The 14,210-nt window shown below is 59.5% G+C and overlaps 1 protein-coding gene across 1 annotated transcript in view; it reads right to left on the bottom strand.

Moving 5' to 3' along the window:
• The window catches only part of TNPO3 (transportin 3), a 24,220-nt gene extending 10,010 nt beyond the window's left edge, over positions 1–14,210 (bottom strand). Inside the window, exons 1-8 of the mRNA XM_058806109.1 lie at positions 14,045–14,210; positions 8,681–8,881; positions 8,010–8,083; positions 7,256–7,412; positions 5,481–5,624; positions 1,961–2,136; positions 1,143–1,281; positions 11–157 (exon numbers count right to left, since the gene is read on the bottom strand). Of these exons, the coding sequence (XP_058662092.1) occupies positions 11–157; positions 1,143–1,281; positions 1,961–2,136; positions 5,481–5,624; positions 7,256–7,412; positions 8,010–8,083; positions 8,681–8,881; positions 14,045–14,170 (1,164 nt within the window). The 5' untranslated portion in view covers positions 14,171–14,210. The remainder of the gene's footprint in view (positions 1–10; positions 158–1,142; positions 1,282–1,960; positions 2,137–5,480; positions 5,625–7,255; positions 7,413–8,009; positions 8,084–8,680; positions 8,882–14,044) is intronic.

The raw sequence follows: 14,210 nt of genomic DNA, 5'->3' as shown, positions 1-14,210 counted from the left end.
AGGCCCTTACGTGGTCGGAGTCGAGCTGGCAGTGCCGGGCCAGCGCGTGCAGCAGGCGCTGGATGTAGGCTTTGAAGATGCTGTGGATCACAGCATCGTCCGTCTTGTACAGGTGCTCCCCCAGTCTATACCAGAAGTTAAAGGAAATTTCTACCACCTGTTTGGAAAGAAAAATACAGCATTTTGTTACAGAATATCAGAACATAGCTATTCCCTCACTGTGTCAGTAGTCCCGATGGAGAAACAGAAACCCTGGCCCCGGGTGGCAGCACCACAGATGTGTGTCAGAGCTGCTGTGCCACACAGTGGTGACACAGGGACCAGCTGCCCCAGATCCACTGATTTCTCTGCCTGTCACTTATAAAGGGCTTGGGATCCCCCAGTGACACTGAAGAGCTGCCCCAACCCCTGGCAGCCAAAGCCTCTCCAGCCCAGAACCACCCCAGAGCGGAGCCTGGGGCTCTGGGAGCAGCTTGGGCTGCAAGTGGATGCAACCTCTTTGTGGTGGGATCTTTAATTTATTGTGTGGTTATTGCACAAAAAACATGAGTGCAGATTTAGTCAGGACCAGCTGCAGAGCTCCATGTCCCCCTCAGCACTGATGGCACAGGATGAGCTTGTGGCCAAGGAACACTGAGCTTAACAGACCTGGGAAGGGAGGAAAAGGGTCCCAGGGACCCCAGGGAGTGCATAGGGCCTGCTGGAGGACAACCACCCTGCCTCTCCCATGGCAAACCAGCCAGGCAGCAGCTTCCATCCACTGCACACAGGCAGGGATCAGCTACTGGCACTTAAAGGTTTGGGAAGAATAAAAGGATAAAGAATTAAATAAAAGATAAAAAGAGACCAAAACAACGACAAGTTTTGCTCCTAAGGTAGGTGGGTGGGCACTTTGATATGAACTATCATTTCAGTCACTGACAGGGCAAAGTTCCCAGGAACCACAAATCCCCACTGAGCTGCACCTGAACACGCGGGAAAGCACTAACAGGGTTTTCAGAGCTGAGCTGGCAATCCCAGGACACCCAGAGGGAAACGCGAAGCCCACGAGTGCAGAGCAGGGATTCCAGAGCTCCCAGGGCCATGACTGGACAGCAGCAGCAGCAGCAGGAAGGTTTGCCCCGTGCCTGGCTGCAGCTCACCTCGTACTGCGGGTGCCCTGCACAGATGAGCAGCAGCTCCAGCGTGCGCAGGTCGCCCAGGCCCTGGCCCGGCGTGCACACGATCTTGTCCAGGAACGTCTCGCACAGCTCGGTGAACACACGGCAGTAGTTGAGCACCCTGCGGAGGGACAGGCGCTGGATCAGCCTCATGGGCTTTATCCCAGTGCAGAGGGACAAGGGGACAGGGGCTGGATCAGCCTCACGGGCTCCACCCCAGTGCAGAGGGACAAGGGGACAGGGGCTGGATCAGCCTCACGGGCTCCACCCCAGTGCAGAGGGACAAGGGGACAGGGGTTGGATCGGCCTCAAGGGCTTTATCCCAGTAGCGTGGGACAGGGGCTGGATCGGCCTCAAGGGCTCTACCCCAGTGCGGGGCACGGCTGGGCAAAATGTGCCCAGGGCCTTGGGCAGAGTGAGAAACCCCAAATTCTGCTTTGCCAGCAGCTGGGAGAGACTCCAGCAGGGGAAGTGGGTGCAAACACTGCACTCCAATAAGCAAATCTGCTGAAATAGCGATCTCAAACTTCTCCAAAAGGCCAGTGAGAGCACGGCTCCGGTCCAGCCCAGCCCCTGGCCCCTCCAGGTCTCTCTTGCAGTGAGGGGCCCAGACCTGCCCCCAGGACTTGGGTGTGACCCCACGAGTGCCCAGCACAGGGACAGGCACTGCCCAGCCCCAGTGCCCCCAGCAGTGCTGATGCCCTGGCACCGGTATCTCCCTTTGGAGGCTGACGTGGCCCTAGCAGGTCAGCGCTGTCCTGCCCGTCCCTCCCGGCCACAGCAAGGTCCCTGTCCCTCACTTGTCCAGGTCCTCCCGTGCCACAGCCATGTGATAGGCACTCTCGAGGGTGAGCACGCCCTGGAAGAGCTGCAGGGCCAGGGGCAGGTTGGTCTCCACGTTCTCGATGGCGTAGAGGGCTGAGCACACGCAGTCCGACGCGGCCTCGTGCAGGTTGGACGAGGTCTTGTCCTGTTGCTGCAAGGCACAAAAGCCCAGCAATTATCAAAGGGTCATGGAACATCCTGAGCTGGACGGGAGCACAGGGATCCCAGATCCAGCTCCTGGCCCTGCACAGACACCCCAACGATCCCTGGGAGGGGAGCTCTGGCAGCCTCGGGGCCGTGCCCATTCCCCAGGCAGCCTGGGCAGTGCCCAGCACCCTCTGGGGCAGAACCTTTCCTGGTTTCCAGCCTGACCCTCCCTGGCACAGCTCCAGCCATTCCCTGGGTGCTGTAACTGGTCACCAGAGCAGAAATGGGAGCTGCCCCTCTGCTGCCCCAATTACACCATGCTATCAGGCAGTAATGAAACCACCAGGTTTTTGTTCTGGTTCCCACAATGGCTGGATTTGATCTTGGAGATCTATTCCAACCCAAAGAATTCTGTGGAAACACTCCTGCACAGCCACAGCCCCCACTGGCCTCGTAACCTGCTTCCCTGGACACTCCAGGCCAGACTGACCCTTCCCCAAGGGACCCTGGCAAATTCCCTGGCAAGCATAGGAGGGGAAACACCACAGAATCACAGAATCACAGAAATTCAAGGCTGGAAGAGACCTGTAAGATCATCAAGTCCAACCCATGTTCTAACAATTCAACTAGATCATGGCAGCAAGTGCCACATCCAGTCTTTTTTTGAACTCTTCGAGGGATGATGACTCCACCACCTCACTGGGTAGGTGATTCCAGTATCTGACCACTCTTTCTGTAAAATACTTCCTTCTTAATTCTAGCTTGCATGTGCCTTGGCGCAGCTTGAGACTGTGTCCTCTTGTTCTGTCTGCTGTCGCCCAGAGAAAGAGGCTGACCCCCAGCTCATCACAGCCACCCTTCAGGAAGTTGAAGGGAGTGATAAGGTCACCCCTGAGTCTCCTTTTCTCCAGGCTGAACAACCCCAACTCCCTCAGTCGTTCTTCATACTGCTTGTGCTCCAAGCCCCTCACCAGCCTCGTTGCCCTCCTCTGGACACGCTCAAGCATCTCAACGTCCCTCCTAAAGTGAGGGGCCCAGAACTGGACGCAATACTCTAGGTGAGGCCTCACCAGTGCTGAGTACAGGGGAAGAATGACCTCCCTGCTCCTGCTGGCCACACCGTTCCTGATACCAGCCAGGATGCCATTGGCCTTATGGCCACCTGGGCACACTGCTGGCTCATGTTCAGCCGACTGTCAGCCAGCACCCCCAGGTCCCTTTCCACCTGGGCACTGTCCAGCCACACCGTCCCCAGCTTATATCGGTGCAGGGGGTTATTGTGGCCAAAGTGCAGAACTCGGCACTTGGACTTACTGAACTTCATACCATTAGATTCTGCCCATCCATCCAACCGTTCCAAATCTCTCTGCAGAGCCCTACGTCCCTCTAGCAGATCTACACACATTCCCAATTTAGTGTCATCTGCAAATTTGCTAATAAAAGACTCTAAGCCCTCATCCATGTCATCAATAAAAATATTGAACAGAACTGGCCCCAGCACAGACCCCTGAGGGACACCACTGGTGACTGGTCCCCAGCTGGATGTGACACCATTCACCAGCACTCTCTGGGCCCAGCCATGCAGCCAGTTCTGAACCCAGCAAAGGGTATTCCTGTCCAAGCCACGGCCTGCAAGTTTGTCTAGGAGTATGCTGTGGGAGACAGTGTCAAAGGCCTTGCTGAAATCCAAGTAAACAACATCTACAGCCTTCCCTGCATCCACTAGGCGGGTTACCTGGTCATAAAAGGTGACCAGGTTAGTCAGACATGATCTACCCCTCCTAAATCCATGCTGGCTGGGTCTGACACCCTGGCCATCCTGCAAATTTTGCGTGATGGCGCTTAATATAAACTGTTCCATTATTTTGCCAGGTACTGAGGTCAGGCTGACTGGTCTATAATTACCAGGATCCTCCTTTGCACCTTTTTTGTGAATGGGTATCACATTGGCCAGCTTCCAGTCATCCAGAACCTCACCAGTAAGCCATGACTGTTGGTAAATGATGGAGAGTGGCTTTGCAAACTCGTTTGCCAGCTCTCTCATTACCCTGGGGTGGATCCCATCTGGTCCCATAGATTTATGAACATCCAAGCATTTCAGTAGTTCTATGACAGCCTCTTCTTGGATAATGGGGGGACCATTCTGCTCCCTGTCACCATCAACCAGCCCAGGCGGGCAGGTGTCTTGAGGGCAAGTCATCTTCCCACTAAAAACTGAGGCAAAATAGGCATTAAGCACTTCTGCCTTCTCCTCATCTGCAGATACTAAGTTCCCACCTTTGTCCAATAAAGAACAAAGGCTGGTCTTACCTTTCTTCTTACCATTAATATATTTATAAAAACATTTTTTATTATCCTTAACAGTAGTCGCCATTCTGAGTTCAAATTGAGCTTTGGCCTCCCTATTTTTTTTTCTGCATGTTCTAGCAGCCTTCTTGAATACTTCCTTAGAGACCTGACCCTTCTTCCAACGTTGATACATCCTCTTTTTATTCTTAAGTTCCAACAGAGGCTTCCAATGCCCAGACACGAGGATGGCAAACCTCATCTGGGACCCTGGGTGTGACAAACCTCACCTGGCACCCTCTGGGTGGGACAAACCTCACCTGGCACCCCTGGGTGTGACAAACCTCACCTGGCACCCTCTGGGTGGGACAAACCTTACCTCGGACCCTGGGTGTGACAAACCTCACCTGGCACCCCCTGGGTGTGACAAACCTCACCTGGGACCCTGGGTGTGACAAACCTCACCTGGCACCCTCGGGGTGGGACAAACCTCACCCGGCACCCCTGGGTGTGACAAACCTCACCTGGCACCCCTGGGTGTGACAAACCTCACCTGGCACCCCTGGGTGTGACAAACCTCACCTGGCACGCTCGGGGTGTGACAATCTCACCCAGCACCTCATGGGTGTGACAAACCTCACCTGGCACCCTCTGGGTGGGACAAACCTCACCTTGAACCCCCTGGGTGTGACAATCTCACCTGGCACCCCTGGGTGTGACAAACCTCACCTGGCACCCTCGGGGTGGGACAAACCTCACCCGGCACCCCTGGGTGTGACAAACCTCACCTGGAACCCCATGGGTGTGACAAACCTCACCTGGCACCCCCTGGGTGTGACAAATCTCACCTGGCACCCCTGGGTGTGACAAACCTCACCTGGCACCTCATGGGCAGTGGCACCTCCCTGCCTGCACTGCCCACCCTGTGGAGCTGATCTGGCCAGAGGGAACCAGAGAGTCCCTGCGTGACAGGAGGGATGAACCCCCTGCTCCTCATCTCAGTCCTGCTGGGATTGCCCAGTGTCCCCCCTGGAGCCCCCCTAGCTCCTGGGAAGCACTCACCAGCACCTCGAAGAGCAGGGACAGCAGCTTGCTGTTGGCCATGAAGGTGCTGTCCAGGACGCCCAGGTTGAACCAGCTGCCCAGGCAGCGGAAGATCTTGATGAGCATTTTCTCCTCGTTGCCTGCCTTCTCCACACATGTCACCTGCAGGGACACGGCACAGCCAGTCAGGATGTGACTCCAGCGGGTGGTCCATGAGAAATAACCATCCTCTGGAGGCCCCATGAGAACATTCCAGAGGCAGGCTGCTCCCAGCATCCCTGTCACCAACAGCCCTGGACTCAGTGAGAGGGAGGGACAGAGCCCACAGGAGCAGCAGAGCAGCTGGAGCAGCTCCCTCATCCCCAATCCTGCAGGATCCCGTGTTGGGCCAGCAGAGCACAGCCATCAGGGATGTTCACACCTGACAATCCCAGTTTAACCCTTCTCCCAGAAAACCACCTCTGCAGAGAGAGGCTGCTGCTGAGAGCCAGACCTGTCCCAAGGGACGTTCCAAACACGCCACCCCGGTGTCCAAGGCAGGATGTGCTGAGCTGTGGGATGGCAGCAGCTCATTCCCAGTGCTGGCCAATGCTCCAGCTGCAGCCCAGTGCCCAGCAGAGCCCTGCCAAAAGCCCCAGCCTCGACTGGGAAAGGGGGAAGGGGTGGACAGGCAGGATGTGGAGAAAGATCCTAGACCCCCTAGACTGGCCCAGGAATCCTTGCACAAGAGCTTCCAGAGATCATCTCACTTGACATTTCAGTCCTAAAGGCACCCCGCCTCATCACAGTCCCTGGAATGCTGCATTTTGTAACTGAAGACGGGAATTTGGCATTTAAATCCCACATAGAAAATATAAATACTCTTCAGGTAGGTGGTGGAAATGCCCATGCTGGCACCAACAAGGAAAGCTCAGGAAAGCTTCAGGCAGGTGCAGAGGGATCAGGAATGTGCAGGGACAGGGCCAGGCCTTGGTGATCCTGTGTCAGCTCTGAGCAGCTGTGAGCACCAGAGCGAGGTGACACTGCCTGTGTCCCCAGTATGCCAACCAGGATCTCCCAGGGATGCTGGGAAAAGCTGGGGCTGGACATGGCTGGAGGGGACAGCCCAGTGTGGGGGCCCCCTGGTGTGCCAGCTGGGATATCCCAGGAAAACATGGGGCTGGAGAGGACAGCACAGTGTGGGGACTCCTGATCCTCCAGCCAGGATCTCCCAGGTGTCCCTGGAAAAGCTGGGGCTGGCAGGGCAGGGTGGCCCTGGAAGGGGACTCGAGGAAGGTGAAGGAATTTCAGACTGAGCAAGGACTTGCTCAGACAACTTCTCCCAGAACAGGTGGAGCTGGGCTGCCCTGACAGCTGCAGAGGGACTGGCAGGGAACTCTGCTGGGATAAACATGGAATGGGGGAAGAGGCTTCTCCAGCAACACCTGGGCTGCTGGGCAGAGGGCACAGCTCAGCCCCATCTCCTGACACAGGATAAGGGGAAGCAGCCTTGAGCTGTGCCAGGGCAGGCTCAGGTTGGATACTGGAAAAATTCCTTCCTGGAAAGGGCTCTGCAGCCCTGGCACAGCTGCCCAGGGAGGTCTGGAGTCTCCATCCCTGTTGGGATTTCAGAGCCGGTGGAAGTGGCACTCGGGGACGCAGTCGCTGGTGGCCCTGGCAGTGCTGGGGGATGGTTGGGCACGCGGGCTCTGAGGGCTTTTCCAGCCCAAGCAAAGCTCCAGTGCCCTGGGGCGGGCTGGGCGCCCTGGGGCGGGCTGAGTGCCCTGGGGCAGAGGCAGCTGGAGGCTGCTCACCAGCAGGGACACCACGGTGCTGGAGTAGTAGGCCAGGTCCTCGATGATCTCGGTGCGGCGGTTGGCGCCGATGCGCAGCGAGCGGCTGTGCACCTCCTCGGGCAGCACCGTCAGGATCTCCAGCAGGAAGGGCAGCGACGTCACGTCGGTGCTGTACCTGCCACGGGCACAGGGGACACCTCAGCGCTGGCAACAGCACGGCCAGGGCTGCAGGGCACCCCGCACCACGGCAGGGCTCTAAGGCCCCTTCCCAATCCCATGGATTCAGCAACAGTCCTGCCTCAAGGACAGGCAGTGTCCAGCCACAGCCCTATCAAGAGGAGCCTCCAGCATGGCTCAGCCCAGATTTACAACAGAGCAGTGACAGAAGCTTTCCCAGCCCATGAGCTCTGTGAGTCCAGGTGCCACTGCCCGGAGCAATCCCACCCCCTCCTGTTGCCAATGGACTCGGTGGTGGCAGCCCCAGGGGCTGCTGCTGTCACTGTGCAGCAGCGTGTGGGGACATCTGGGGATAATCCAGCCCCACTGCTCCATCCCCCAGCACGGACACAGCTGAGGGAAGAGGGATTGTCCCTAACAAAACAGGGATGAGGAAAAGCGCTGAGTGTTGGGCTGTGAGCAGGGAAGCGTGCACGGCAGCCAGCCCCTCCTGCCACCACCCAGGGCAGCTGAAATCAACCATCACGGGAGAAAAACTTCCCTTTCCTGCACCACGCCTGCCTGACACAGCCCCCAGACAGGAACAGTCACTCACTTCTCCACCAGTGTCTGCACACAGCCCTTCCACGAAGCCATCTGCAGGGCAAGGTCAGCTATTGCCAGAGCGAGCTGGAAGGAAATGGAAACACATGGATCAGTGTGGGGAGTGCTGGGACGTGCCCAAAGACAGGGCTGGTAGGCAGCTCTGGAAGCCACCCCAACATCCCCGCCAGCAGGTAACTCAGGAGATCATTCCCAACACGGCTCATGGGCTGGGAACTCCGGGATCCATCTCCCCCATCCCTGCCCGTGCACAATCCCTGCAGCCAACACCGGCTGCCCCGAGGGCTGACATTCCCTGCCACAGCACTCAGGGGCTGCACGAGCACCCTGCCTCAGCCTGGGGGTGTCAGGCCCCCCAGTGCCACAGGAATGTATGGATAGTGGGAACGAAGGGTGCAGGGAAATCCCCCTGGGCACCCAGGGCACTGCCAGGTTTGTGTCCATGGCAGAGCACAGGAAAACCCCTGCTCCTCCTCTCCAAACAGCAAACAAGGGTGAAGTAACGGATGTAACTAAAGGAACCAAGTGATGAAGGAGGGAAATCAATCTTGTGCAGGCCAGGAGCAGGGACCAGCCTTCCCTGTTTTCCAGCCCAGGGAGAGTGACTGCCTGCCAGGAGCAGGACATGGAGAGAGCAGCTCCATCCCCCCTGCCATCACCCACCTGTGTGACAATGACCGGGGACAGGTCCTTCAAGTTCTGGATGTGGGACAGCAAAGAGTCCCGGAGTGAGGCGTGGGAATCCGTGGGGAGTTCATAGAACGAAGTTTGGATCTTCATCTTCATGGTCTGTGCTGCGAAGTAGCAGGACTCCACATCCTGGTGGATCTGCAGCAGCTGGTCCGAGATCTCCCAGGCATGGACCTGTGGGAGAGCCACGCTGTGCTCAGTGGGCAGGGCTGATGGGGGGTCAGGCTGCTGCAGACAGCCCAAATTCCCAATGGACACACAGCCCTGTCCTGCCAGGGCGAGCCCAGAGAGGCCCCGGAGCTGCTGCAGGGCTGGAGCCCCTCAGCTCCCAGGGAGCCAGGCTGGGAGAGCTGGGAATGCCCAGCCTGGAGAGGAGAAGGCTCCAGGGAGAGCTGAGAGCCCCTGGCAGGGCCTGCAGGGGCTCCAGCAGAGCTGCAGAGGGACTGGGGACAAGGCCTGCAGGGACAGCACACAGGGAATGGCTCCCACTGCCAGAGGGCAGCCATGGGTGGCATCTTGGCAGTGAGGAATTCCTGCCTGGGCTGGGCACACCAGGCCCACCTGAGGGCCCACAGCAGGACTCCAGAGCTGAACACGGATGTGTCTGAGAGCTGGAGGAGAGCCAGGCAGGAGCTCACGGCCTGCCCAGCCCCAGGGCAGCTCCAGCCAGTGCCAGGCTGGTCTGAACCCAAAGGCTCAGTCCTGAGTGTGAGACTGGGGCACTGGTGAGCCAGGCAAACACCAGGCAGACTCCAGAGCCCCCTGGAGAGCTGAGAAATGGGAACAGACCCATGGCATCCCTGAGTCACTGAGAGGGGAAAAGACCTTCAAGACCATCGAGTCCAAGCAAGCTGTGCCCCATCCCCACCCTGTCCCCAGAGCCCACCGAGTCCAACAGGTCCCCAGCAGTGCCGAGGCCACCACTGCCCTGTGTCCCTGTGTCCCCAGGTGCCACATCCCCATGGCTCCTCACCTCAACCCCTCCAGGTTCAACCCCAGAGCCAGTGGATCCATCCCTGCCACATCCAGGCAGCAGCTCCCCACAGCTTCCCATGGGACACTGCACATTTTCCCCATGGAGTGCTGCTCCATCAGCACCCCTGGGCACAGTGTGGTCAATGAGAGCCCTTGTGCTGCTCCATCAGCACCCCTGGGCACAGTGTGGCCAAGGAGAGCCCTTGTGCTGCTCCATCAGCACCCCTGGGCACAGTGTGGTTAAAAGGAGAGCCCTTGTGCTGCTCCATCAGCACCCCTGGGCACAGTGTGGTTAAAAGGAGAGCCCTGGTGCTGCTCCATCAGCACCCCTGAGCACAGTGTGGTTAAAAGGAGAGCCCTTGTGCTGCTCCATCAGCACCCCTGAGCACAGCAAGGCTGAGGAGAGCCCTTGTGCTGCTCCATCAGCACCCCTGAGCACAGCAAGGCTGAGGAGAGCCCTTGTGCTGCTCCATCAGCACCCCTGAGCACAGCAAGGCTGAGGAGAGCCCTTGTGCTGCTCCATCAGCACCCCTGAGCACAGTGTGGTTGAGCAGAGCCCTTGTGCTGCTCCATCAGCACCCCTGAGCACAGCGTGGTTGAGCAGAGCCCTTGCAGAGCCTGCAGACAACTCCTCTGCTGTTCCCAGGCTCTGCTCCTCCTTCCCCAGCTGCCTCCATGACAGGGCTGTAACTCCAGCTACCCCTGGTGTAAAACTGGCCTGGGATGACTCTAACAGGAGTGAGAAAAGCCTGGAGTCACTGCTGGCATAATCGTCCCCCCTGGATTTATTTGTCCCCACAGCGAATCTCCACGCTGGGAATAAGCAAGAAGTTAAACTCCGCACCTCCAACAGCCAGAATCCCACCAAATTTCCTCAGAAAACTCCTTCTCCCCTCAGTTAACAGCCTGGTAACTCCAGTTTGGATGGACAGGATGGCAGACACAGGAGATCCTCCCAAACCCACCACCCCAGGGCACATGGATAATCTGTCTGGGAGCCCAGCTCAGCAAAGAGCACAATTATTAATGGGCTGTGAGCACCAATGACTGCAAGAAGCTGCTTCTATGCCTGAAACTCCTCATGGCACTTTCAGGAACTCTACAAAGCCAGAGCATTTCCCTCCCAGAAAGCACTTCCTGAATCCCAAACCAACCTCCACTCGATCCACACCAGAGCCCCAACACTCAGCTCACAGCCACGGACCCACATGAAATGTTCTCCCAGGGCTCTGCTCCAGACACAGGATGCAAACTCCAGCCAGTCCCACCCAGGGTACAGCTCCTGCGCCTGAGGAAACCCCAGCCAGTCTGCAATCAGCCTTCACACAGCTCTGAGCACACGGCCGGCTGAAGGAGCCTCAGATTCTGGCATTTAGGTCAGCTTGCACCGAGCTCCCCAGAGCTGGGCAGGCTCGGAGCTGCTCTGCCACGGCCGGCCCCGTTTCCCAGAACGGCCAGCAGGAAAGGGAGAGCGAGGCTGCTGGGGGAGCTGAGGGACAAACCTGAACCCCACGTCCTGCCAGAGATCCCAGGGATGGGAACTGTGGGGATCTCACTCAGGTTTGGGGGTCCCCAGTGCCAAACCTGAACCCTCAGAGTGACCCAGGCACCCAGACTCAGCTTCAGGCTTTGCCTTCTCATCCCCACGATGGGAGTCATCCCACAGATGCAATTTCAGAAGGCTCCACCCCACACAGGGTAACACCACACCCCTTCAGACGGCTGCAGGCATCTGCCCTTGCTGGTCTTTGCCCACCCTTTTATGCCCTCACGTTCGTGCCCTCTGCTCCCTGGGCACACCTGGGCACCACATGGCTGTCAGTGCTGCACACCTGGGCACTCCATGGCTCAGTGCTGTCAGTGCTGCACACCTGGGCACCCCATGGCTGTCAGTGCTGCTCACCTGGGCACTCCATGGCTGTCAGTGCTGCACACCTGGCACCCCATGGCTGTCAGTGCTGTCAGTGCTGCACACCTGGGCACTCCATGGCTCAGTGCTGTCAGTGCTGCACACCTGGGCACCCCATGGCTGTCAGTGCTGCTCACCTGGGCACTCCATGGCTGTCAGTGCTGCTCACCTGGGCACCACATGGCTCAGTGCTGCTCACCTGGGCACCCCATGGCTGTCAGTGCTGTCAGTGCTGCACACCTGGGCACCCCATGGCTGTCAGTGCTGCTCACCTGGGCACCCCATGGCTGTCAGTGCTGCTCACCTGGGCACTCCATGGCTGTCAGTGCTGCTCACCTGGGCACCACATGGCTGTCAGTGCTGCTCACCTGGCACCCCATGGCTGTCAGTGCTGCTCACCTGGGCACCACATGGCTGTCAGTGCTGCTCACCTGGCACTCCATGGCTGTCAGTGCTGCTCACCTGGGCACTCCATGGCTGTCAGTGCTGCTCACCTGGCACCCCATGGCTGTCAGTGCTGCTCACCTGGGCACCACATGGCTGTCAGTGCTGTCAGTGCTGCTCACCTGGCACTCCATGGCTGTCAGTGCTGCTCACCTGGGCACTCCATGGCTGTCAGTGCTGCTCACCTGGGCACCCCATGGCTCAGTGCTGCTCACCTGGGCACTCCATGGCTGTCAGTGCTGCTCACCTGGGCACCCCATGGCTGTCAGTGCTGCTCACCTGGGCACCCCATGGCTGTCAGGGCTGCTCACCTGGGCACCCCATGGCTGTCAGTGCTGTCAGTGCTGCTCACCTGGGCACTCCATGGCTGTCAGTGCTGCTCACCTGGGCACCCCATGGCTGTCAGTGCTGCTCACCTGGGCACTCCATGGCTGTCAGTGCTGTCAGTGCTGCACACCTGGGCACCCCATGGCTGTCAGTGCTGCTCACCTGGGCACCTCATGGCTGTCAGTGCTGCTCACCTGGGCACTCCATGGCTGTCAGTGCTGCTCACCTGGCACTGGAGGGGCTCTGAGGTCCCATCCCACCCAACCATTCCAGTATCCCCTGATTACAAGCCCAGAAAGGCAGAAACCAGCAGGAACCCCACCCTGAGAGCTCGTCCCAGCAGAGGCAAAGATGACAGAAGTGAGCAGGGCTGGGCGCTCTGAAGGGGCACAGCCTGCCCGGGGGTGCCAGCAAACAGCCCCTGGCAGGTGGCACTGCAGGGACACGGCTTGGCACGGAGGGGGATCCCAGCAAACATCCCTTGGGGGGTTAATCCCAGTGCCCCCATCCAGACCAGGGCACGGGGACACCTGAGGGACACACAGCGAGCGCCCAGCCAGGGCCACCAATGCCACCAAGCTGGGAAAGGTGCCTGGAGCATCCCAGGAGCCTGGCACAGTAGCCATCCCTGAACTGGGACCCTCCCTCCTCCAGCTGCCCCTGCCAGGGGGAAATGGGGGCAGCAGCAGCAGCAGCAGAGCCCCCAGACCCAGCTATGGACATTCCCTTGGAACTCCAGCGGGAGCTGCAATGTGGCTGCAGCACTGCAGGGAATTCAGGGGGAAATGGGGCAAACAGGAGTTTGTGCGAAGGAGAAGGGGCAGGAGCTGCTGCTCCGGAGGGAGCTGGGACACCCAGGGCAGGGAGGGGCGGGACACGGCCCCGGCCCGGCCCCAGGGCAGGGAATCGGTCCCGGTGCTGGGAGAGCTTGGGGAGAGCGGGGAGCGCACAGGGGACCCTGCCCAGCTCCGGGAGGGGAAACATCCACCCCTGAGGGAGGGGGGACAAAGGGGCTCCAGCAGGACCAAGTGGGGTCACAAAACACCGACAAACGCCCCAAACCCGGGGGAGCTGTGTCCTGAGGGCTCTGGGGACTGAAGGAGCCCTTGGCTCCATCATCTCACGCTCTCTCCCCCCGGCCGGCAGGAGAAGCCCAAATTTCCCTCCGGGAGCCAATTCCTCCTTCCCAACTCCCTCAGGACTGTGCCAAACCTGCCCAGCCCCTTTTCCTTGTGTTAATCACGGAATCAGGGAATGGTTTGGGTGGGAAAGGACCGCAAACCACCCCCAGTGCCACCCCTGCCATGCAGGGACACCTCCCACTGTGCCAGGCTGCTCCAGCCCCAGTGTCCAGCCTGGCCTTGGGCACTGCAGGGATCAGGGGCAGCCCCAGCTGCTCTGGCAATGCCAGCCCAGGCAGGAATTCCTCACTGCCAAGATGCCACCCATGGCTGCCCTCTGGCAGTGGGAGCCATTCCCCGTGTGCTGTCCCTGCAGGCCTTGTCCCCAGTCCCTCCCAGGGCATTCACAGGGACGGGGCAGCCACAGAGCAGCGGCACCGACGGGGTAGAGGCTCCCCGAGATCGCCGAGGGGCCGCAGTTCCCTGCCCCGCCCCACCCCGGATGCGGCCCGAGGCCTCCCCGCGAGCCCGGGCCCGGTACCCGCCGCCCGCGGCTCTCACCGAGCGCTGCAGTTCGCCCAGCCAGCAGCTGGCCCGCTCCTTGCCGCTGGGGTCGGGGTCGTGGTAGAGCGCCTGCACGGCCTGCTGGACGAGCTGCAGGCTGGGCCGGCCCGGCCCGCGCTCCATGGCCGGTCCCTCAGCGCCGCCCGCCCGCCGCCATCGCCGC

The sequence above is a fragment of the Ammospiza caudacuta genome, chromosome 5 (genome assembly GCF_027887145.1).
Source record: "Ammospiza caudacuta isolate bAmmCau1 chromosome 5, bAmmCau1.pri, whole genome shotgun sequence".
NCBI lineage: Eukaryota > Metazoa > Chordata > Aves > Passeriformes > Passerellidae > Ammospiza > Ammospiza caudacuta.
The sequence above is the reverse complement of the archived record's forward strand: the minus strand, read 5'-3'. Positions and strand labels throughout refer to the sequence as shown.